Source organism: Heloderma suspectum, chromosome 8 (genome assembly GCF_057233095.1).
Source record: "Heloderma suspectum isolate Gila_16-S chromosome 8, 16-S_ref, whole genome shotgun sequence".
Classification (NCBI taxonomy): domain Eukaryota; kingdom Metazoa; phylum Chordata; class Lepidosauria; order Squamata; family Helodermatidae; genus Heloderma; species Heloderma suspectum.
In genome coordinates this window covers 23507861-23534076 of record NC_139465.1, presented here as the reverse complement: position 1 = coordinate 23534076, position 26216 = coordinate 23507861, and the positions used below count along the sequence as shown (strand labels likewise).

The 26216-nt window shown below is 44.4% G+C and overlaps 1 protein-coding gene across 1 annotated transcript in view; it reads left to right on the top strand.

The window, feature by feature from the left end:
* Positions 1-26216, top strand: part of LOC146338917 (neural-cadherin-like) — a 136160-nt gene that overhangs the window by 42575 nt on the left and 67369 nt on the right. Inside the window, exons 4-11 of the mRNA XM_084812882.1 lie at positions 993-1197; positions 5275-5386; positions 8543-8792; positions 11548-11690; positions 19457-19629; positions 20078-20246; positions 21669-21839; positions 24839-25011. Coding sequence (XP_084669008.1) covers positions 993-1197; positions 5275-5386; positions 8543-8792; positions 11548-11690; positions 19457-19629; positions 20078-20246; positions 21669-21839; positions 24839-25011 — 1396 coding nt within the window. The remainder of the gene's footprint in view (positions 1-992; positions 1198-5274; positions 5387-8542; positions 8793-11547; positions 11691-19456; positions 19630-20077; positions 20247-21668; positions 21840-24838; positions 25012-26216) is intronic.

The window sequence follows — 26216 nt, the reverse complement described above, 5'->3', positions numbered from 1 at the left end:
AATGATGGGGAGGGGCCATAACTCAACCCTGCTGCATGGGGGTGGTTACCCGGGGTGGTTCCGGAACCATGGTTAGTGGGTTCTTCTCCCCACACATGACATGCTAAGCCACTGCGGTTAGTGCAAATTCCCTAACCATCATGGCTTAGCGTTACATGTAAATGGGGTCTTTATAAGGCAACTTCCTATGTTCCTGTGGCTGACACCTTGTGGGCGCAAATGGGTTGGACTGTGTGTGTAGCCTTTTCATTGACACAGACGGACAGATGATACTTGCCATTTATTTGAGGAGACATAGTGTATAAGAACACATCCTCATTTCAGGATAAGTACTACCATAATCTTAACAGTTGTAGGCCTTGACCCATTAAAGTCTATGAGACTTCCATGTATGTTGCTGAACTTTCGAGCTGATCGGACAATCTGTCATAATTTAGTATATTTATTATCGGGTTAAACTTAAATGGTTTACTGTCTGGTTTACTTCCTCTGCATTCTAAGAACAGTAGTTTTTATAGCTGCTGTTTCGACAGCATGAAAACATACCTTCTCGTGGCTCAAAACTTGTCAGTATGGGGCTTGGATGTGAGGAGTTTTGGTTCATCAAACACACAGTGACCACATGGTGCTTGGTATAGGTGGACGAGAGCAGTGCTACTGGGATACCAGTAGATTGGGGATCAACCTGTTCCTCATTCCTGGTAGCCCCATCCAGTGAAAATCCGTGATGCTCTTGTCTGCATATCTCTGCCTCTTCATCTTTTTTATAAACCAAAGAAAAATATAAACAGTTCAATATCTTAATGATGATTTGGACAACATTAAATATTTTAATATTATAGATACTTTAAATATTTTACATACATTCTGTATTTTAAATTGCCTCTTTATCTGTGTAACAATATCCTGGGTTCTGTTCTGTGGTCACACTAGAATATGAAGGAATGTCTGTCTATTTATCAAATGTATATATTTTTACATTTTTTATCCAGGTTTTTGACAGTATCTGCTTTGTCACATCAAAACAATTCCCTGAGTTATACCCTCATAACTAATCCAAACGGCTTGTTTGGCATTAACCAGCTAACAGGTGATGTCTACTTCAGTCGAAATATAGATTATGAAAGTGATCAACATCAGTATCTCCTTCTAGTGCAAGCAAGCGAAAACCAGGGGGAACTCAGCAGTACAGTTGAGGTGAGTACTCCTCATTAACCCTTCACATTTGATGTGTCATTTATTTATTCCTCACTGTTTCACCTGGCTTTGCAATTGCTGTGGAAAAACTGCAGTTCTAGAGGGAAAGCGGGGATATGCTATCCAAAGCAGTGCTATGTCCTGGAAGGCAGTGATGTAGTGGTAAATTCTGAAGTGCAGGTGCTTTCATGGCAGTGCCATAGCCACGTCCCAAGGAGAGTCGAAAAAATGCAGACAGCTGTGTTGATTTGTATCAGCAAACTAGTTCTAGCCCTTCTCATCCCCACCAGGAACATGTCTTTCATGAAATTTGTTGTTGTTGTTCAGTCGTTAAGTCGTGTCCAACTCTTCGTGGCCCCATGCACCACAGCACGCCAGGCCTTCCTGTCCTCCACTCTCTTCCGGAGTGTGCTCAAGTTCATATTCACTGCATCGGTGATGCTATCCAGCCATCTCATCCTCTGCCGTCCCCTTCTCCTTTTGCCTTCAATCTTTCCCAGCATCAGAGTCTTTTCCAGTGAGTTTTCTCTTCACATTAGGTGGCCAAAATATTGGAGCTTCAACTTCAGTATCTGTCCTTCCAATGAGCAGTCAGGGTTGATTTCCTTTAGGATTGATTGATTTGACCTTGTTGCAGTCCAGGGGACACGTAAGAGTCTTCTCCAGCACCACAGTTCGAAAGAATCAATTCTTCGGCGCTCAGCCTTCCTTATAGTCTAGCTCTCACAGCCATACATTACTACTGGGAAAACCATAGCTTTGATTATATGAACCTTTGTTGGCAAGGTAATGTCTCTGCTTCTTACTATGCTGTCTAGGTTTGCCATAGCTTTCCTCCCAAGGAGCAAGCGTCTTTTAATTTCATGGCTACAGTCACCATCTGTGGTGATCTTGGAGCCCAAGAAAATAAAATCTGTCACTGCTTCCATTTCTTCCCCTTCTATATGCCAGGAAGTGATGGGGCCAGATGCCATGATCTTCGTTTTTTTAATGTTGAGTTTCAAACCAGCTTTTGCACTCTCCACTTTCACCCTCAACAAGAGGCTCTTTATATCCTCTTCGCTTTCTGCCATTAGGGTGGTATTCTCTATGTATCTGAGGTTGTTGATAATTCTCCTGGCAATCTTAATTCTGACCTGTGATTCATCCAACCCGGCGTTTCTCATGATGTACTGTGCATATAAGTTAAATAAGCAGGGCGACAATATGCAGCCTTGTTGTACTCCTTTCCCAATTTTGAACCAATCGGTTGTTCCATGTCCGGTTCTTACTGTTGCTTCTTGACCCTTGTACAGGTTTCTCAGGAGACAGGTAAGGTGCTCTGGTACTCCCATCTCTTTAAGAATTTGCCATAGTTTGTTGTGATCCACACAATCAAAGGCTTTAGCGTAGTCAATGAAGCAGAAATAGACATTTTTCTGGAATTCTCTCGCTTTCCCCATGATGCAGCAAATGTTGGCAATTTGATCTCTAGTTCCTCTGCCTCTTTGAAACCCAGCTTGTACTTCGGGTAGTTCTCGGTTCGCATACTGCTGAAGCCTAGCTTGTAGGATTTTGAGCATCACCTTGCTGGCATGTGAAATGAGCGCAATTGTACGGTAGTTTGAACACTCTTTGGCATTGCCCTTCTTTGGAACTGGAATGTAAACTGACCTTTTCCAGTCTTGTGGTCACTGTTTGAGTGTTCCAAATGTGTTGGCATATTGAGTGCAGCACTTTCACAGCATCATCTTTTAGGATTTTAAATAGCTCAGCTGGAATACTGTCATCTCCGCTAGCTTTGTTGTTAGTAATGCTTCCTAAGGCCCACTTGACTTCACTCTCGAGGATGTCCAGCTCAAGTTCAGTGACCGCACTATCATGGCTATCAGGGACATTCAGATCTTTCCTGTATAGTTCTTGTGTGTATTCTTGCCACCTCTTCTTAATCTCATCTGCTTCTGTTAGGTCCCTGCCTTCTTTGTCCTTTATCATGCCCATCTTTGCACAAAACGTTCCCTTGATATCTCCGATTTTCTTGAAAAAATCCCTAGTCTTTCCTATTCTATTGTTTTCCTCAATTTCTTTGCATTGTTCATTTAAGAAGGCCTTCTTGTCTCTCCTTGCTATTTTCTGGAAATCTGCATTCAGTTGGGTATATCTTCCCCTTTCTCCCTTGCTTTTCACTTCCCTTCTTTCCTCAGCTACTTGTAAAGCCTCATCAGAAAGCTACCTTGCCTTCTTGCATTTCTTTTTCTTTGGGATGGATTTAGTTGCTGCCTCTTGAATAATGTTATGGACCTCCGTCCATAATTCCTCAGGCACTCTGTCTATCAGGTCTAATCCCTGAAATCTATTCCTCACCTCCACTGTATATTCATAAGGGATATGATTTAGGTCATACCTGAATGGTTTAGTGGTTTTCCCTATGTTCTTCAATTTAAGCCAAAATTTTGCAAGAAGCAGCTCATGATTTGAGCCACAGTCAGCTCCAGGTCTTGTTTTTACTGACTGTATAGAGCTTCTCCATCTTTGCCTGCAAAGTACATAATCAATCTGATTTCGTTATTGACCATCTGGTGATGTCCATGTGTAGCGTCGTCTCTTGTGCTGTTGGAAAAGAGTGTTTGCTATGATCAGCGTGTTCTCTTGGCAAAACTCTATTAGCCTTTGTCCTGCTTCATTTTGTACACCAAGGCCATGCTTGCCTGTTATCCCAGTTATTTCTCGACTTCCTACTTTAGCATTCCAATCCCCTATGATGAAGAGGACATCTTTTTTTGGTGTTAGTTCTAGAAGGTGTTGTAGGTCTTCATAGAACCGATCAACCTCAGCTTCTTCGGCCTCAGTGGTTGGGGCATAGACTTGAATTACTGTGATGTTGAATGGTTTGCCTTGGATTTGTACTGAGATCATTCTATCGTTTTTGAGATTGTACGCCAGTACTGCTTTTCCCACCCTTTTATTGACTATGAGTGCTACTCCATTTCTTCTAAGGGATTCTTGCCCACAGTAGTAGATATAATGGTCACCTGAATTAAATTTGCCCATGCTTGTCCATTTTAGTTCGCTGATTCCCAAGATGTCGATGTTCAATCTTGCCATCTCATGCTTGACCACCTCCAGCTTACCTTACTTGGAAATTCCCTCTGCTCTTCCCCAGTAGTATATTGGACACCTTCTGACCTGAGGGGCTCATCTTCCGGTGTAATTTCTTTTAGCCTTATGATATGTTCCATGGGGTTTTCTTGGCAAGAATACTGGAGTGGGTTGCCATTTCCTTCTCCAGTGGACCACATTTTGTCAGAAGAACTCTCTGCCATGATCTGTCCATCTTGGGTGGCCCTGCATGGCATAGCTTATGGCTTCACTGAGTTACACAAGCCCCTTCACCACAACAAGGCAGTGATCCATGAAGGGGTTCATAAAATTAGTGGGTCTTAATTGGACACTGAAGACCAAGCCATCCCAGAATACTTTGCATTACAACTGGAATGGGGCAGAATGCCAGAAGGGGAAGCGCCATCCCTAGTATTGTATCATTTAATGTAAGCCGCCTTTGGGGATCCTTCTGGATCTGAAGGCAGGAGGCTAGAAATGCAATCAGGTAAATAAAAAAATTAATGTTTTTTCCTATTCCACATTGCTAGTGTAGCAGTTAGTAACTTCTCCCAAGTGATTTCTGAACCACACATCTCTAAATAACCTCGTGTTGTGCTAAAATGTTTTTTTGGGAAAACATCCTTTGTCCATCCAATTGTGGCCAGTTTTCATTGGCTTTTGCCATTCCATTAGCACTTTTATTGCTCTAAGAGATTTGAGAAATATCTTGAACTCTGAGGCGCCAGCGTGAAATATCGAGATGCGTGTGCACCTCAGAAAATCTGGACTTTGCCAGACCTGCTGCTAGAGAAAGAGTAAATGCCTTAGCTGTTCTGTGCTAAGTGTTTCTTTTATTTTAAGGTAATTGATTTTCTAGAAATGTCACAAATATTATTATTTTTGAGGGAAATCCTAGCATCTGATGTTACAAACAATGAAGACACAGCAGTGATCCGGTTTGGTGCTACTAAACACTCTGGTGTATTGTCCTTTTAGGTTTGGGTTTTAATCACAGATGAGAATGATTGTGCCCCAGAGTTCCTGCAGTCGATCTATACCAAAGACAACGTTCCTGAAACGGTGACTGTAACAACTGCACTTCTACAAGGTTAACTTCTCGCCCTTTTTTAAAAACAGCATTTCACATTTTGTTAATAAATTTATTCTGGCATGGTTTTTGTGGACCATAGGCTATTTCATCAGATACATAGAGTATTGTGGAGAGTTCCAATGTGTACTATACATAGGGATGTCAGAAAATTCCACCACGGATCTCGGTGAGGCGAATGCCAGTGCATTTGGCCCCCCAAACTCCATGGCGGAACGGCCTGCCACCCCCCGACCCCCGCGGATCCCCCCCGGGACGAGACTCACCTGGGGCGGATCTTCCGGGCGGTGGCAGCTCCGGTGGCGGCTCCGGCAGCGGTGGCGGCGGCAGCCGGTCTTCCGACCGGCTGCCGCCACCACCATTTCCAGGCTTGTGTTAAAAAAAAAAAAGACGTGATAGTCTGCGTAAAGATTTACGTAGCCTATCATGGCTAGGTTAAAAAAAGAAGAAAAAAAAAGACATGATAGGCTACGTAAATCTTTACGTAGCCTATCATGGTTGGGTGGGTTAAAAAAAAAAAAGGTTATGCAAATGGTGGCGGCTACAGCCGCCGCCATTTGTGTTCCTTCTTTTTACTGTCTTAATCTATGTAAATATTTACGTAGACTATGACAGCGAAAAAAAAGGGGAACGCAAATAGCGTAGCGGGCGCTATTTGCATCCCCTTTTGATTCGCCGTTTTAGCCTATGTAAAGATTTACGTAGGCTAAAACGGTGAATGAAAAAGGGACACAAATAGTGCCCGCTACGCTATTTCTGTTCCCCTTTATTTTCACCGTCATAGTCTACGTAAATATTTACATAGATTAAGACGGCCAAAAAGAAGGAATGCAAATGGCAGCGGCCGTAGCCGCCACCATTTGCGTACGTGGTTGGTTTTGTTTTGTTTTTTTACCCAGAGCCCTCCGCGGTTGGAAATCCGGCTGCGGACGGCTCTGGCCTGGCCGGGCTGGGCCTGGCCGGCTGCTCCGCGTAGCTGCCGCGTAGCACAGCTGGCCGTTCGAGGATTCCGGGGGGAGGAACGGAGAGCCTCCCCCCCACCATCAACATAATCCGCAAAAGGTAAGTCACTTTCGTACATCCCTAACTATATATCACCCAGAAACTCTCCATAATATTGTGTACATCTGATGAAGTGGGCTACAGTCCACAAAAGCTGATGCCAGAATAAATTCGTTAGTCTTTAAGGTGTCACAAAAGTCTTTGTTGTTTTTGCTGCAGTAGACTATCATGGCACATCTTGTAGTCAGACTTGCCCCTGTTTCAGGGTCTGAACAGTGAGGCAAAGCCAAGAAGGGTGGGGTGGGGTGGGGTGGAGCAAGATGTGGAATAGCAACGGTGGCTGGGAAGTGCAGGAAGCTGCATTCCTCATTTGCTCTGGCCAACGAGCCAGGCCTGTCTTGGATGATCTTATAGAGGGGTAGGGTGTCACGTGACCTGCTCAATATGTTGTCATAGGAGCAGGAAAAGTCTAGAGTTGCACACTGTTATAGGCCCCTACCAGCACTTCTGGTTTAAAATTGAACTGCCCCATTCCCCCGCCCTGTGACTTTGAGTGTAAAGGATATAGGCGTTTCATCATAGAGATGCTAGGGAGTAGAGTAGGAGTGCAGAACCTCAGACCTGTGGGCTAAATCCAGACCTCCAGGGTTTCCCAGATGGCCGTGTCCCCTTCCCCTGCCCCACTTTCCCCTGATCTCATGGTGGTTTCCTAGCTTTTGTGCATTCCTCTCCACCCCCATTCTAACAGGTTGAAATGCCTCTCCTGGCACTTAGTTACTGTCAGTAAGAACTTTAAGCTAAACTATGCTGGGTTTTTTGTTTCCACCCTTTTTGCCTGTGGCCAAGCCCCCTTTTGCTTTTTGCTCTGCCCACCACTGGAATGCAGACCCTGAGAGGTTCTCTGAAATGGAATTCAGCCCTCGGGCTCACAGACGTTCCGCACCCCCGGGGTAGAACGTCATCACCCTGAACCCATAAAGTAATATGTTCCACAGTAGCTTTTCAGGGGTTTGGGGGGAGTTCATTTCAAACTATGTATTACAGTGGATTTTTTTTACTAGTCTTTGTGGCTGTAGCTTAGTGGTAGACCATGTGCCAGGTGCCAGGTTGAGTCCATGACATCTCAAGGTAGGGTTGGGAAAAACTCCTGTCTGAAACGGTTGAGAGCTGTTGTCTGTAGGTTTAGGCAGTACAGAGCTAGGTGAATCCATGGTCAGACTCTGTGGGTGAGTTCACACATAGCGGTAAAGCATAATTTAGCTTCCGTGCTTGAGAGTGAATGTGTTTGCATGTAGTGCCGGGCTTTCTCCTCTCCTGTTTTTGCATGGCCAGGAGGAGAAATAAACCAGAATTTAGGTACACTTTAGCAGATGCCTGGGTTGACATTATGTGTGAGTGAGTAATTGTAAACAGGAATTGTGGTTTAAACTGTAGTCAGTTGCTAAACAAACCAGTTTCCAACCCTGGGTTCTTTTTGTGGTTTGTTTAGCAAACTAGAGTTTATTTTAAACCACGATTCCTGGTTTGCATGTAACAACACAACCAGGACCCTGCTAAAGTGAAACTGAAGCCTGGGTTTATTCCTTCTCCTGGCCACATGGGGACTGATCGAGGGGAGGGAGAGCACTGCTCGTGCATGTAACCCTTAATTATGGTTCATCACTACATGTGAATGTGGCCATGCCCATGACAAGGCTTTTTCCTATATCTTTTTCCATCTCTGTATGTTTGCTTGGCTCCTGTGGGGTTTTTTTTGGCAGTTCCCTCCCTTCTGTGACCAGAGTTCAGTGGCAACACGCGTGTTGACTCTTCTTGGCACCCTTAAAACCCTACGTTCTTCTGTGGGGCTATTTTTTCACTGGTGCAGTAAATTATGTGTATTATCGAATAGGGTGCCTTGGATATGTGCTTCTCTAATGTTGAAGACGGTAGCATCCCGATCTCACAAAACTTGAGACAAACACAACTGTAGATGTGGCAAGTGCCTGGATGAAGTTACCTTTATGTTATAAGGACAATGTTTTGTCATGTCTTTTTGATGGTTTCTATTACCTTTGATCTTGCACAACTTGCTTATAATCTGATGGAACTTTGTCCCAACTAAATTCTGATAGTTAGGGCTTGTCATCCTTTTTGCCCTCTTTCCCGCTATAGTGTCAGCCAATGATTGCGATTCTGAAGAAAATGCAGAGATACTATATTACACTCTGAGCTCCGATTTCAGCATTTCTGCTCATGGCACCATCTTCCCAGCAACAGAGTTGAACTATGAGCGGCCTAATCACCTGTATGTGTTTGTAATTATGGCTGTTGATAAAGGAGAACCGCCAAGGACTGGGACAGCGACAGTCAGGATCCGTATCTCAAATGTCAATGATGAAGCACCCAAGTTTTCACAAACAATGTAAATATACATTGCTGGGTTTTTATTAAGGCTTCAGATATTGTTTGATTTATCCTTATTGCCATGTGGTGTTTTTCTTCTGTTGGTAGGGTTTTGCAAAATTGGGATGTTAAGGAGGTGCTATTCTAGTGTAGTGGATAAGAAAATCTCTTGTTCAAGTCTTTTCTCTGCAATGAAATCTCTATGCCCCAAGCTATGCCACTTACACTTGGCCTTAGTTCCTCAGTTGCAAAATAACATATCTTACACAATTACTGATGGCTATATATTACCTCCAGTATCAGAGGTAGTATGCCTATGTACACCAGTTGCTGGGGAACATGGGCAAGAGGGTGTTGTTGCACTCATGTCCTGCTTGTGGGTTTGGCAGCCGGTTGGCCACTGTGTGAACAGAATGCTGAACTAGATGGACCCTTAGTCTGATCCAGCAGGGCTCTTCTTATGTTCTTACTGTAAAGATTACTGAGATTTACATATTCATTTAAAATACTATTTTATTTATTTAGAATACTATTTAATTTATTTATTTTTAGTGTTTTTATACTTCCTTTAAGTAAAACCACCAAGGCAATATACAACAAATAATTTTTTTTAGAAAATCTTATAAACAACAATAAAACATTGTTTAAAACATTAAAAACAGCAACACTACTAAAAACAGTTTCAAAGATCAAGGTAAAAAGATGTGTCTTGACACAGTTTCTAAAAGCAGAGAGAGTGGAGACTGATCGTAGCTCCGAGGGGAGTGCATTCCACAATTTAGGGCGCAATCCTATTCAGATAGGCGGCCGCCTCTGACCTCGGAGGCGGCCGCCTATCCAATGCAGGGCAGGAGAAGCACGGAGGAGATTGCTCCCTCCGTGGTCCTCCTGCCCTGTATTTTCAGCTAGACAGCCGCTTTTGGCCATCTAGCCACGGGACAGTGGAGTGGGGGAGGAGGCTGCCAGATGACACATTGGATGTGTTGTACCGGCAGTTCCACTCTCCCCGCCCCAGAACACCCCCTGGAACGCCCCGTTTCAGCCGCTCTGCGCTTCTCTTGCGAGCACGGAGCATGGGGCTTTTCAGCGTGGAAGGGAGGGAAGGTCAGCTTTCCAGGAACTGACCTTGGAGCGTGGGCTCCGAGGTCAGTTCCTGGAAAACAAGATATCCTATGGCTGTCTAGCCGCTGACTAGCGGCTATAGGATTGCTTCCTTAGGCCACCTTTGAGGGTAAAACCCCTCTCATAATGCAGATTAAGTGCTCTGAACACTCCAAAGCACTTTAAAAGTATTGCTATTTGCACAAGTGGGATGTGCAACAACACTTTGCAGTATGGTGTGCTCTTGTTCATAGTTCCAGCCAGCCAGGCGCTTTTCCAGAATACTCCATTTTATTTCCCTCTCTAAAAGTAAAAAAAAAACCTAAATACTATGAGTGTTTATAAATACCATGAGTATCCATGATGATCCATACACAGGATACATATTATTTTGTACGCAAAAATGATTTCCATACAGGAACTTGGTCACATTCAAAGTGACCCCTTAGTCTGATTGTGGTAATTTACCATGTGGGCAGGGGAAGGGATGTTTGATCCGTAACTGCCACATAGAATAGCTTCTTATATATCGCTTACAGCAGGTAGGGGTGCACGAAAGTCCCTTACCTGTCCTCGAAGCTTTTCTTGGTGGGGGGGAGGCGCTTCGCTGCTCCCCCCGCGAAGTTCAGGCCGGGGGGGGGAGGCTTCCCGCCTCGCCCGGCCGAAATTCAGGCTGGGGGGGAGGCGCCTCGCCTCGCCCGGCCACGAACTAAAAAGTTAAAAAAACAAAACAAACGTCCCCGTGATAGGCTACGTGACGATTAATGTAGCCTATCATGGCTAGATCTGCAAAGTCAGCCGTGATAGGCTACGTTAATCGTCACGTAGCCTATCACAGGGGCGTTTTTTTTTTCTTTTATTGGAATGGCGGCGGCGGCAGCCGGTCGAGAGACTGGCTGCCGCTCCCGCCCCGGACGAAGACCCGCCGAACCGCCGGCCGGACCCGCCGCCGGGAGGGACATTCGCCAAAGGTAAGTCCCATCCTGGGGGGGGGCGGGGGGCGGGGGGGGTGCAGAGAATTTCTCCCCGAAACTTGTTCGGGGGGCCGAACACATTGGCGCTTGGCCTCCCGAAGTTTTGGGGAGAAATTCTCCGCCAACCCTAACAGCAGGGCTTTTGAGCCTCTGTCAGCCCAAGGGCTGAATTCTATTTAGAGAAGCTCTCAGGGGCTGCATTCCAGTGGTGGGCGGGGCCAAGCGGTGGGGTCAAAATACCAAAAATGCCAGACTATTTTATCTTAAAGGCATTTCAACCTTTTAGAATGGGGAAAAACTGCGCAAATGTTGGAAACTACCAAGTGAGAGGTGATTGGGTGTAAAGGGGGTGGGGCTGGGGAAAGGGGCGTGGCCATTTAGGGAACTCCAGAGGGCCAGTTTGGGACCTCAGGCAAGCCAGATTTCACCCCCAGACTGGAGTTTCTGCACCCTGTAACTATGTCTTACAGTATTAAAGAGATCCTGCTTTTTAAAACAATAATAACTATGGCTACCCAACTATGACCCATTTCTAATAGCATGTCTTATTACAGAGGTTTTATCTAGTGGTCTTTTCTTACTGCTGAATAAGAGCTCAATCAGTAATGGTTTTTGGTGATGTCTTTCCGTTGCACTTAACACCCAAGGTTGGATTCCCTTTAATCTGTATTGGTAACCTTAATATTATCTGTTTGACAGTTACAGGAGTTTTGTTTCTGAAGATGCAGGCCCCAACACGCTGGTAGCCACAGTTCATGCTATAGACCCTGATGGAGATGGTGTTTCTTACAGCATTGCTGGAGGGAATCAAAGGGGGAACTTTATTATTGACTCTCAGAAAGGTAATGGTGTCATTTCTGTGACTGGCTTAGATCTGTGACTCCTAGTTGTTGCATGTGACTAGAGGTGGGTCAGAGGCGCCTGTGTCCAGAGCAGCTCTTAGTTATTCATATGTGCATAAATACACATATGCCTTCACAGATACTTAATCTTGCTAGTTGGTTTCTTTGCTGTTGGGAATTGCTCCTCATCTGCATCCTGATTAGGGATGTCAGAGAATTTCGCCACGAGTCTCGGGAAGGCCGAATGCCAGCGCATTCGGCCCCCCGAAATCGGTGGCGAAACGGTCTGCCCCCCCCCCCCCCGGGATGGGACTTACCTTGGGCGAATCTCCCTGGCGGCAGCGGCTGCGGTGGCGGTTCGGCGGTGGTTTGGCTGCGGCGGCTGCAGCGGCCGGTCTTCCAACTGGCTGCCGCTGCCGCCATTTCCAAGTTTTAAAAAAATACACAAAAACTTGATAGGCTACGTAAAGATTTACGTAGGCTATCATGGCTAGATTTTAAAAAAATACCATAAAAAAGGCTACGTAAAAAAGATTTACGTAGCCTATCACGGCTGACTGCAGGGACGCAAACGGCGGTGGCTGTGGCCGCCGCCATTTGCAGACCTGGCCGGCCAGGATTCGCGGTGGGAGGGACGGGGCGCCTCCTCCCCGGCCAGAATTTCAGGGGGAGGGACAGAGCGCCTCCCCCCCACCGTGAATCAAATTTCGTAAAATGTAAGTGACTTTCGTACATCTCTAAGATGAGTTTAATTCAAAGAGCTTCTCTGCTGCCTTTGGCTCCAATCTACCAGAATTCCTTATAAAAGGAAGCAGGAAGATGGCAGTCTCAAGCATGGAGATAGGAGAACGTTAGAGCCAGTATAGCTGTGGAATGCTGGGAGTTGTAGTTCAACACATCTGGAGGGCACCGACTTGGGAAAGGTTGTGTTAGAGTGATGGACTGCTTAATCCATCACTCTATGGGGGTTGTACTCGATGGTCTTATAGGCCCCTTCCAACCCTACTATTCTATGATTCTATGAGTCTCCACTTAACCGTGAAGCTAACTGGCTGATCTTGGGCCAGTCTCTTTCAGCCTACCCTACTTCACAGGGTTGTTGTGAGGATAAAATGGAGAGAGGGCAGGAAGAACCATATGCACCACCTTGAATTCCGTTGAGGAATAGTGGGATATAGTTATAACTAATAATGCAGTTATCTGGAGATGGAACTTCCTGGTCCTTTTTGAAGCTTCCCATCCCCACCCACCTGCCCAATGTGGAAGTGAGAGCTTCCCATAGAAAACAACAGAGGAATCTAGGATTTTAGCATAGGTGTAATTGGGCAGGAATGTGCCCATCCAGAAACAAAAGGCCTTATTTTCTGTGAAAAATGTAATTTGATTTAGTTTACAAACAATAACAAATTACCCTGCCAAATGCAAATGTAGACATACTCCATCGTTATTTTCCGCATATTGCAGGCTGTACAGGGCATGTGGCTAAGAGAAATAGGCTTATTTTAATTTATTTTATTTATTAGTTCTATCCCTCTTTCTTTTCCTCTTGCAAGGAATCCAAGGCCTCTTACATGGTCCTCCTCCTCTCCATTTTACCCTCATAACAACCCTGTGAGGTAGGTTAGGCTGGGAGTCAGTGACTGGCCTAACGTCACCCAGTGAGCTTCATGGCTAAGTGGGGGCTAGAACTTGGATCTTCCAAGTTCCACTCCATCACTCTAACCATGACACCACACGACAGCCCTGCAGTGCAGTTTGCTGCTAACATTGGAGGCGGGTCTGAAGTTGGACAGTGGTGTGTTCGTTCCCTAACACAATTACACTGAAATCCTAGATTAGCTCATTGTTTTCTATGGGCAGCTCTCACTTCTGGTGTGGGGAAGGCAAAAAATGACGTCCAGAGTCAACCAGAATCTATGGTTTCGACAAGAGGATGTAAACATGCAGGTACTGTGCTGTAATTGTTAATGTGTGCCCACAGAGCAGCCATGGCATTTGAGAAAAAAAAAAAAATGCTACAGCAGTACCACACAAATGACAGGGTCTTGAGTTTAGATCCTTCTTATTCCTGGCACTTGGTATTCTAGACACCCCGAATTCTCTTGACAGTATTCCACACTCACATCCTTGAGCGATGTTTGTGTTCTTCAAGAAGTTAGTGTCCTGTGGGAACACTTAGGGTTATACTGCCCATTAAGAAGGCAAACCCAGGACACCTTTGCGTATTAAGCAATTAAGCTATTTTGTCATGGCTTTCCCAGGCTCTTTAGAATATGCTTAGCAAAAACCTCCCTGCCTGTAAATTATATGATAATTCTGCACACTCCTAGCTATTGCCTTGACACATTTACTTGAAAGTGTTGTTGATTTCAGCGGCAAGTAAATTTCCAAGTTAGCATTCTTAAGTACGACGGTGGTGCTCACTGGGAGAAAAAACTGGGTACAATCTCAGCTGAATATCTTGTATTCTCAGTAACCTAGGGCTTCAGTACTTTTTTTAAAAAAACAAGTTTATTCATGAATCTTTAGAAATACACAAAACAGTATCAAACAATCAAGTTTTCTTAAAAGGATTACAAATTGTAAAATGATACATACAGAAATCACAATAAGAAAGCTGGTATAAATACAATACATTTCTGTATTCCTATAAATGCATTGCATTGGCCCTGGTCACTTCACTGCAACTTTATAAACAAAACAAAACAAAGAAATTACAAAGGAGATTGATCCATATACTAATGTAAACAGTGAGTAGGGGTGTACATAATCATCAAATTTTTGATAACTCTTATGAAATGTACTTCATCCCTTGTTTTAACATGCACCTTACAACTGACATACTAATTTTAAAATAATTGGAACACTTTGACTTCAGCTCTCCTGGGCTAGCAACCCCCCCCCCCCCGAAATAAGTACACAGTATTCTTTATTTGGACCAATTCTGATGATTTTGCTTAATTTAACTCCAGTCACTTTAAAAAAAAAATAAATCCCGGCTTTATGTGCTCTCCTGAGTTAGGAAGCTAATCACAAATAAATAAGATGCCATGGATCTGTCCTTCTCTACATCTGATCTGTCTTGGGGTTCACTAATCATGAAAAATTAATGTCCATGCAAATAGTGCTTTTCAATATTAATGCTCCAGATCTGAATGTATTTCAGAAGGCAGAAAGACATGCCATCAAATGGTTATACAAGGAATTAAACATTCTGTGTAGACTGCAACGTCCCACACTGCTTTATGGTTTGCTTTATGTTACAAATACTTATTGGCCTCATTAATACCACAGGTGTTGAGGTAAAATTGCCAGTGGTATAAACTGTTTCAGTAACGTTTAAGCCATTTAACTGCTGCATTTCACCACTGTGAAACAGGTATTGTAAATTGCTTGTGTGCTTCTCCACATGGGCTTTATATCGTGTGATCCAGATTGGTTACTCATGGAAGTTTGCAGGTCCTTTACATGACACCATCAACCTCCAGGGCACCTCCAGCAGTTTACGACTTTTCTCCTGCCTTTTGTAAAATGTGAGAAAAGTCCAATTTTTCTCTAGGAAGCATGATGAAGTGCTTTACTTGCTGTGTACTTCCATAATGGCACTATAACAGCAGTGCCTTCTAGTGGCTGTAAAATATAAAACTTGCTGAGAAATAAAAACAGCATGAGTCATCCTTTGTAAAGGAGCCGACCTTAATCCTGCAAAGAATCTGGAAGAAGAAGCCCTGGTAAGGATGTGGGATTATAGCCTTCTAGGCAGTAGAATGGGTGATGGGGAAGACTCTGAAACCTATGATGGGGATTCAAGCACTGGAATTTTGGAGTCAGACATACCCATCCTGAATCCATCTCAAACTACATGTAGATGTTATATAGCGTGGGGGATAAAATTGACCCCTGTGAACCTCATACTGGAGAATCCACATGGCCATGCAATATCCCCAAAGCACCACCTTCTGGAGCCAACCATCCAAGTAGGAGTGGGGCCACTGCAATCCAGTATTCCCCACTCCCAACTCAGACAATCAACCCAGAAGGATACCATGGTCAACGGTGTTGAAAGCTGTCAAGAGATCAAGGAGAATCAACAAGGTCACACTCCCCCATCTCTCTCCAATGTAGGTCATCATACAAGGCAACCAAGGCTGTTTTTGTGCCAAAATCTGGCCTGAACCCCACCTGAAATGGATCCAGATAATTGGTCTCATCAAAGAGCATCTGGAGCTGCTTTGCAACCATCCACTCAAGGATGTTGCCCAGGAAAGGAACATTTGCCACCAGCCTAAAGGTGTTAGGAACTTCTGGGTCCAGGGAGGATTTCTTCAGGAGTGGTCTCACTACTGCGCATTTCTGGAGACCTGGGACTATTCCCTCTCACAAGGAGGCATTATTCACGTCCCTGGCCCAGCTGGCTCTTTCCTCCCTGTCAGTTTCAATAAGCCAAGAGAGGCAAGAATCCAATGTAAAAGTGGTTGCTCAAGCCTGTCAAAACATCTTAGCATGCTCGAGCTATACCAACTGAAACGCCTCCAACAAAACTGAACAAGACTATGCTCTGGATCCCTCACCTGATTCATCTGCTATAACACTGGCATCTAAGGGCACAGTCCTATCCAGATAGGCAGCCGCCTCTGAACTCGGAGGCAACCGCCTATCCAATGCAGGGCAGGAGAAGCATGGAGGGGATCATTCCCTCCACACTTCTCCTGCCCTGCATTTTTGGCTAGACAGCCGATTGCGGCTGTGTAGCTGCGGGAGGACGGAGCCGGGGAAGAGGCTGCTGTACGACACATTGGATGTATCATACAGGCATTTCCTCCCTCCCTGCCCCAGAATGCCCCCAGACACACTCCGTTTCAGCCACTCTGCGCTCCTCTTGAGAACGTGGAGGACAGGGCTGTTCCGTGCTGCCTTGGAAGTAGAGGGAGGAAGTAGAGGGGGAAGTAGAGGGAGGTCGGTTCTCTGGGAACCGACCTTGGAGCGTGGGCTCTGAGGTTGGTTCCTGGAAAACAAGATATCCTATAGCCATCTAGCCACTGTCTAGTGGCTATAGGATTGTTGCCTAAGTCTCAGTGGAAGCAGGAGATTTTATTTTGGAAGTGTCTTGCAAACATTTTCCTTCTGCGCTGTATGTAACTGTAGAGCCAATTATGTGTTTTATATAACTGTATAGCAATCTAGACTGATCCTTTATGTTCATTTGTTTCTTACTTCTCTCCATAATTTGTATACTTCTAGTGTCTATGGTTTTATCCCCTAGATTAATGCTCAGAATGAAACTAAATGGATAAAGGACCTTTAAAAGCCAGTGTGGTGTAGTGGTTAGAGTGCTGGACTAGGAGCCGGGAGATCCGGGTTCTAGTCCCCACTCGGCCATGGAAGCTCACTGGGCGACTTTGGGCCAGTCACACACTCTCAGCCCAACCCACCTCACAGGGTTGTTGTTGTGAGGATAAAATGGAGAGGAGGAGGATAATGTAAGCCGCCTTGGGTTCCTTGCAAGTGGAAAAAAGGCGGGGTATAAATGCAATAAATACATAAATAAATAAATAAAAACAGCAACCCGACCCTGAAATTGTATGATGACTGGTTGCCAAAAATACAATAACAATTGTTTCCTGCAGACACCGTCCAACATTGAAATGGTACTTTGGATGTTGTGCTTTCCTCATGAAAGAGATGGATCCAAGTGAAGAGCTCCTGGCTTCACTCTGGACAGTGTTCATTTTCATTCACAATAAAGCTTTTGTTTTAAGCCTAGCTGTTGTTGCATCTTTCTATTTACAATTAAACAGCATCCATTGGAAATTTAACCTATGAAAGCTCATGCCATGTTAAACCTGTTTGTTTTCACGGTGCCATATGATGACTGTTTCCAAGGGTAGCTGTGTCTGTCTGTTACAGCAAAAAAGAAGAAGCTTTCATGGACTATAGCATCTGATGAAGTGGTCTATAGTCCATGAAAGCTTATGCCAGAATAAATTTGTTAGTCTTTAAGGAGCCACAAGACTTTTTTTCGTTGTTTATGAGTACTCTGCAGTTTTTGCTATGTGGGATTAACCCAGTTCCTCTACAGGAAAGAATTCTGAGTTGTCAGTCGTCAGTTTGTTTGTTTGTTTTTAGCTTTTATGGAGATGGTACCAGTATATTTTCCTTCCTATTCTTTAAGAGCTGCTGTTTTGTGTTGATTTGATTCAATCAATACCCCACCCTCCCGAGTTTATGCTGTCTCCTTGAGCAGTTTTATTTTAAGATGGTGCTGTCAATGAAAATGTGCTTGATATCCCGGAATGCCAAGGCAGAGCTGGGAGAGATGTCAAAATACAAGCAGCAAACGCAGAGAGTCAGCATTTGCAAGTGAAGTGAGTGACACTTGTCATCTTAACAGCGGTCCATTTGCAAATGACATTTTTTATTACATTGGATAGATCATGGATGTGTTGGGATGGTGTTACTGCAAGAAGGAATGACATCTGCTTCCTGCAGCTTTTTGAATAGCTGAAGTCTGGTTTGCTTTTTAAAATAAACTTTGAAACATATTTCTGAACTTGCCAGTCCTTGTATGACCCACAACATCAAATAAGGCCCTGTGGAGGAGAAGCTCCTCAGAGCTTCTGTCAGCTTTGGTCTTTTAAGACTGGCAGCGTGTCAGAACACACAGTTAATGCAATATGCTGGAAACAAACAGTAAATACAATATATTTGAAATATTGCAATAGGCCTGGGACAAATCCTCTTCAAATTACGGTCCCATTAAAAAAGGAATTGAAAATAAAATTGGCGATATCATATTGCCCTTATACAAATCTACAGTGTGACTACGTTTGGAATACTGTGTACAGTCTTGATCACCGCATCTAAAAAAAGCATATTGTAGAGCTGGAAAAGGTGCAGAAGAGAGTAACCAAAATGATCACGGGGCTAGTATAGCTCCCCTATGAGGAAAAGTTACAGTATTTGGGTCTCTTTCGCTTAAAAAGAAGGGCAGTATGGGGGATATAATAGAGGTGCATGAAATTATGCATGGTGTGGAGAAAGTGGATAGGGAGACATTTTTCTCCCTCTTTCATAATACTAGAAGTCAGGGTCCTTCAGTGAAGCTGAATGGTGATAGATTCCAGTCAGACAAAAGGAAGTACTACTTCATGCAGCACATAGTTAAACTATGGAATTTGCTAGCACAAGATGTAGCGATGGCCACCAATTTGGATGGCTTTAAAATGGGATTGGACAAATTCATGGAGGAGAAGGGTATCAGTGGCTACTACTCCTGATGGTTATATGCTACCTCCAGTATCAGAGCCAGTATGCCTATGTACACCAGTTCCTGGGGAACATGGGAGGGAGGGTACTGTTGCACTCATGTCCTGCTTGTGGGTTTCCTGTGGGCCACTGTGTGAACACTATGTTGGACTAGATGGACCCTGGTTCTGATCCAGCATGGCTCTTCTTATGTTCCTATTTGAATTGGTGAGGGCATGTTCTCCACCCCCTCAAAATGGTTGTGGTGCAGTTGTGGGGGCCTTATTGGGACAAAATGGTTTGCCTAGTTTCAGTGTTTTAACTGTATACCTCCACCTGTGCTCAATCTGTATATTCTTAAATAAATGCAAATGTTACATAACATCAATAAGCCTCTCTTGTCCTCCTTTGAAAGGGAACCCCAGTAAGCGCTATGCCTCTGGAACTCCTTGCTTGTTTGCGGAAGTGGAATGTGCATGACAATATGTTAAGAAACAACCTCTCTTTAAAATACTTTACAGGGTTAATCCGTCTTCGCTCAAGCCCGCTTCCTAAGCTGCACGGGCCAGAATATGTCCTTAATGTCACAGCTACTGATGATAATGCCTCTGATGGACCTAGCTCTCTGACGAGCACTGCTTTGGTGGTTGTGCATGTGGACGATGTCAATAATAACAAACCTGTGTTTCAGAAGGTAAATGGGCCGTCTTGTGTTACGTCAAATATCTGGAGAGGGTTACAATGCATCACCTCTATTTCAGCATGTAGTGTACATACGGAAGATGAGCTAAAAGCCACTTCCAAATGTTATGAGCTTGCTACAGAGGATTTTTTTTTTCTTAGCCCCCACGTGTATGTGAGTCGGGGTGGTGGTATGGATTTCAGAAAACAAGTTGCTGTGGGTGGGGAGAGCTTAAACCTTCCCTACCCATGTGCGGTGGTCCCACTCCAGATCGGGGTGAGGGGCTGCACTTACATGTGAATAAAGGAGAGAGTGTCAACTGCATGCTACATTGTGTGATCTGACCCTCATTTGTTGAGTGATTGCAGAGGGCCTTTTGCAAATGCCCTGGATTTTGGTTTGGATTGCATCGTATGTCGAACTGTATTTAAGCAAGCTTTGTATGTTGTTTTTTTGCCAGTGTCAGCATTATCGTGAACATGCTTCTGTGCTGGAGAACCAGCCAGTGGGAACGTTTGTATTACAAGTAGAGGCAACAGATGCAGATGAAGGAGCCAATGGCAGAGTAAAATATAGCTTGATGCACAGAGATGGGGCTCTTCCCACATTTAACATTCACCCAGACACAGGTAAAACCAACTATTTGATTGTGGCTTCATTATTAGCGCTATTGTAAATACAGAGGTGCCAGGTGCATGGCCCCTTAATGATTATGAAATCAAGTCCAACCCCCACAGGCAGGTAATACCTTTATTAGGATCAACCTAAATGTCAGAGAATAGCGAGCAAACCTTTGAGTTCTCCAGAACTCTTTGTCAGGCTGGATGTTAAGGACTACCTTCACAATCTTCCTGGGCCTTGAGATCAGACTCAGAGTCCCTGCTCATGGGCCTGTTGTCAAGATGTATTTGGTGGGCACAAAAGATAGGGCCTTTTTGATAATGGGCCCATACTTCTGGCATTTATTCCCTAGGGAAATAAAGTACATATGGCCCTTGCTCTACTGTTGTGAACCGCCCAGAGAGCTTTAGCTATTGGGCGGTATAGAAATGTAATTATTTAATTCTCCCTTTCCAAACTGTGTTTTTAATATGTAACTACTGCTGTTTTAGTTGTAATGTTTTATTTCTATTTTGTGGTTTTATTGATAGAGTGTGTTTTATGGTTTTGATGCAAGCACCTTGGGAGGACTTTTCCCTGAAAGGTGACATATAACTTTTTGGAAGAAATAATTTCAATCAATCAATCAACTGAGCAAAATGGAGCCAGTGGGGTTGGGGGAAGGTAGAGGAGAAGAGCTGCTATGATGTTGAAACTACAATATTCACATTTAGTCACTATTCCTTGTGGCTTGAACAAGGACAAAGTTTTTTTAAAAAAAATCACATATCTTAATTTGCTCACCAATGCAATGATGTCTGTGATATTATCCAACAACATTTTGAATGAGAACTGTTAAGGTAATTATCACTGTCTGTACTTTTTACATTTCCATTCCCTCTGACTTCAGTGTTTAGAATCCTGCGCCCCCAAGCATATGTATATAAATCTGGCAACTTGAGGTTAATGCTTCATTTATCTGATGAAATGAACAGTGTCCACAAAAGCTTATGCCAGAATAAATTTGTAAGTCTTTAAGGTGCCACAAGACTCTGTTGTTTTTGCTATAACAGACTAACACTGCTACCCCTCTGGAAAACCTTAAGATGGAGGCTGGTTGGTCCAACCACAAATATGACAGAAATGTGGATTTTGCATTTTTTCTAATGGACCAACACCTCTTCCTCTACTTTTTATGTAATGAAGTTGTTTATATTTGGCTTGGCAGTTTACTGTTTCCCTGAAAAAATCACTGCTCAGTTGCGGGCTGCATCTCGGTACTTCACTGATGGTTGTAGATTTAAAATAATTCTATTTTCACCCTTCCTTCAGCACTCACCATCTGGAAAACAACAAGAAAAAATAGTGGGCAACGAACCCTGCTTTCTGCATCCCAGTCACTGGTGAAATGTGCTGAATTAAATTATTTCTGCTTGTGATGTTGTTTCCAGGTGTCTTGACAACACTTCAGATATTGGACCGAGAAAAGCAGCGAGAGCATCCTATTACTGTGACGGTGACGGACCAAGCCACAGAGCCTCTCATTGGGATCTGCCAGATCAACGTTGTCATCTTGGATGTAAATGATAACAGTCCCAGATTTGAAAACACCCACTATGAATGTAATTGCAACTCATTGGATAGTTTCATTTCTTTAAGTGTGAACTTACCCGAGGTCTAAGCTTTTTGTGTGTGTTTCTGGTTTGATTTTTGTATGTTTTGTTTTTTCCTCACTACAGCTCAATCTTCAGTTTTATTTTTTGTAAACGGAAAAAAAGAAATAATTTAATGAAGAACGGGTTCATTTCTTTGGGTTTTTCCTACATGAGGAAAAATCCTATCACGCGCTCATCATTCCCTATTCATGGTTGTTTATGGGTTCTTTAGATGATGTCGTGACCCTCCAGTTTCACTTCTGTGTCTAAAGAGCACTTTTGGCAAGTTCTTTTTGGAGCAAGGAAAATGTGGTATTTTAATCAGATCCAGAACTGTCATTTGAGGCACAGGTGAACTCAGTGGCATGGAGCTAGGGATGTACGAAAGGTACTTACCTTTCTGCGGATTATGCTGATGCTGGGGGGGAGGCGTTCCATCCCTCCCCCCGGAATCCTCGCCGGGGGGGAGGCACTCCGTGCCTCCCCCCCGGAATCCTCGCCGTCCGGCTCCGCTCCGCAGGGATTCTGCAGAGCCGCCGGCCAGCTCCTCCAGCAGCCGGACATCTGGCCGCTGGCTAGCAGGGATGCAAATGGTGGCGGCTGTAGCCGCTGCCGTTTGCATCCCTGCAGTCAGCCGTGATAGGCTATGTAAATGTTTACGTAGCCTATCACGGCTGATTTAAAAAAACAAAAACAAAAAACGCGCGTACGCAAATGGCGGCACCCATGGGCGCCACCATTTGCGTTCCTTATTTTCGCCGTCTTAGTCTATGTAAATGTTTACATAGACTAAGACGTGCCAAAATAAGGAACGCAAATGGCGGCGCCCATGGGCGCTGCCATTTGCATACGCGCGTGTTTTTTTTTTAAATCAGCCGTGATAGGCTACGTAAACATTTACGTAGCCTATCACGGTGTTTTTTTAAAATCTAGCCGTGATAGGCTACGTAAATCTTTATGTAGCCTATCACGTTTTTTTTAACCTGGAAATGGCGGCGGCAGCCGGTCAGAAGACTGGCTGCCGCAGCCACCGCCACCGAAACGCCGCCGGAGCCGCCGCCGCCAGGAAGATCCGCCTAAGGTTAGTCCCATCCCGGGGGGGGGGCGGGGGCCGTTCCGCCATTGATTTCGGGGGGCCGAATGCGCTGGCATTCGGCCTCCCCGAGATCCGTGGCGGAACTTTCGTACATCCCTACATGGAGCACTTTTTATCAGCTTAGGCTGGTAAACCAACTACGCCCTTATCTAGACAGAGATAGCCTGTCTATCTAGACAGAGATAGCCTTATCTAGACAGAGATACAGTTATCCATGCTCTGATAACTTCTCGTCTGGATTACTGCAATGCATTACACGTGGGGCTGCCTTTGAAAACGGTCCGGAAACTTCAGCTGGTCCAAAATAGGCAGCAAGATTGTTAACAGGGACTGGCCTGCAAGCTCATATTACGCCAGTACTTTTTCAGCTGCGCTGGCTGCCAGTCCATTTCCGAGCCCGATTCAAAGTGCTGGTATTAACATTTAAAGCCCTTAACGGCTTGGGGCCAGGTTATCTGACGGATCGCCTCCTCCCATATGTGCCTGCCCAGACCTTAAGATCATTGTCAGCAGCCCTTCTCTGTGAGCCCCTGCCAAAGGAAGTGACTACTAGTAGTGGGTGGCTACTAGGAGGAGGGCTTTTTCTGCTGTGGCACCCCGGCTCTGGGATGAGCTCCCTGGTGAGGTTCGCCTGGCGCCTACATTGTATTCCTTTCGGTGCCAGGTGAAGACCTTTTTATTTTCCTAGGCATTTTAGCATTTTAGCTTTCTAAACTTTTAGCTGTTAAACTGTTATATTGTGGTTTTAATGTTCTATATAGTTTAAATTGTTTTATTGTGTGCTGTTTGGTTTTAATTTTTGTGAACCGCCCAGAGAGCTTTGGCTATTGGGTGGTATAGAAATGAAACAAACAAACAAATAAATAATCGTAAAAGCGAAACAAAACACTTTTTTCACTTGTGCATATGCACTATTACGCTAAACCACAGTGTCACCTAGAGGTATGTAGTGGAAAAGCAGGAAAGGAAATGCTCTTCATGAAGTGGTTGGATCTGAATTCTGTGACAAAACTGAAAGTAAATACTGTGGATTAACAGCCATTTAACAGCCTCATGTAGAAAAGCTCTTGTTTCCTGCAGCACCAGTGGGTGACCTGCATGTGGGGAACGAGCCATCACAGATCAAATACTTCTTGTTAATACAAAAGGTAGACACTGACTCAGTCCAGAGAGTCCTCCAAACCACCTGTTATGTGTGGCTTCCTTTTCTGTTTCCCTGTTCAGTGCTAACCATAGTTTGCCATGATGGTTGAATGGCTTAACTTTGTTTAGCCAGGGTTCCCTTCTTAACCAGGATTTCAAACCAGTGCCATGGGTTTGCAAGGTTGTCAGGGGAAGAAAACACAAATATTTGAAGGGCTCTCACACAGATGATGGAGCATATTTGCTTGTTGCTCCAGAGGGAAGGACCTGCACCAGTGGGTTCAAATCACAAGAAAAGGGATTTTGACTAAACCTCGGGAATAACTTCCTGATGGTTCAAGCTGTTTAATAGTAGAATAGACTGCCTTGATGGACTGTCCTTCATTAGAGGTTGTTAAGTAGAGGCTGCATGGCCACCTTTCAGGGATGTTGTAGTAGTGGATTTTCTGCATCGGCAGGGGGTTGGCCTAGATGATCTTCCAACTCTCATGATTGTATGAAATGTATGCATGAGAAGGGACGGGCATTTTGGAAGGGGCATATCATTGTACAACCCCACTCCTTGTCCCTTAACCAAGAGATTGGAGCATTACATTTGCATCAGCCCAGAATGGAGAACGGTGTATGTACAGTTTTACCTGTAACTCACAACATTTCTGAGAATATTTTGTTGTGTTACACTGCCCCATAGAGTTAATAATAACTAGCATCAAATACACTTTCCTAGATTTCCTGAGAGAGGATGTAAATGTGGGGACAAGCTTTCTTCATGTTGCAGCCCACGATGATGACTTTGGTTCAAATGCTTCCATTACGTATTCTGCAGCCAGTGGAAAAATTAAATACTTCCAGGTCAATCCGACCACAGGTTGGGTTTATGTCAGCCAGCCCCTATTACAGGTATGTAGCAGGTTGGCTTTGGTCCGTAGCCAGATGTCAACTCATGGCGTATGTAACTGGTAGATACAGCACGATGTCAAGTTATAAAAACATGTAGTTTGATAGCCCTGGTTCTCTCCTTTTATGCATTAGTGTCACTTTGTTGTACACCACGCTTCTCTCGAAAGAATCATTTTCATAAGCATAAATTCATTCACAACTGTCATGTCATACTTGAGTTCAGCCTTAGGTAAGAGGCAAGAAACAAGGAGCGATGTTGGCAGGTCATATCCAAAAGACAGGGATTGGGTCTATGTTCGTATTTACCTTCGTGTAAAACCTTCGAGTTCTTCAACTATAAATCTCCAAAAGAAATTCCATGAACAGAATAAATTATTGCCACGTTATGGAAATCATGATGAATACTCAGAAAACTCAGGCTATCGTCTCCCAGTTAAGTGTGTATATGCCTGCAATCCTGTACACAGTTACCTGGGAGTGAGTCCTATTGAAGTCAGTGGGACTTATTTCTGAGTAGACATGCATAGGATTGCACTGTTAGGTTACACACTGGGCCTGTTCAGACATCACGCTGAGCCATGGTGGTTGGGGAATTGCCGGTAACCATGCTGGATTAGTGAATCGTGTGGGGGGAGAAACCCATGTTCCACATGGTTACTAACCCATCCCGGATAACCACCCCATGCAAAAGGGTTAAAGGCCCCTGGGGAGACTTACCATGTCATCCATCAGGCTCCCTGGTGGTTAAAATAGGCTCCGGAGGACTTCCACGCCGCAACCATGGAGTCTGCCAGCTAGAGCATCTGCTACTGCGGGTGATGCTCTAGCCACTGCAGACTTTCTGTATGGCCGTGTGGCCATTTGGGATGATGGAGCGTCCTCTGGGAGCCTGTTCGTGCCATGGAGGACGTTGAGATACATCCTAACCACTCAGGTGAACTCACCTGGTAACTATGGAGGGGTGGTGGTGGTAGCGGAACTATGTGGCGCTGCGTGGTTCCCAGTCATCTGATGGCCCCATGTGTACTGGTTTCGCTACACCCCCCGTAGTTCCCCTAACCACCCTCCTCCCGTGCACATATGAATAGGTCCACTGTGTTAGGTATGAAAAAGGCAGCAAGGTTGTACCAAAGGTTTCTGGGGAAAAGTAGCAATGGCTGCTTTTTGTTTAAAAATAAAAATCTAGGAGTTCTTTGGGTGTGTCT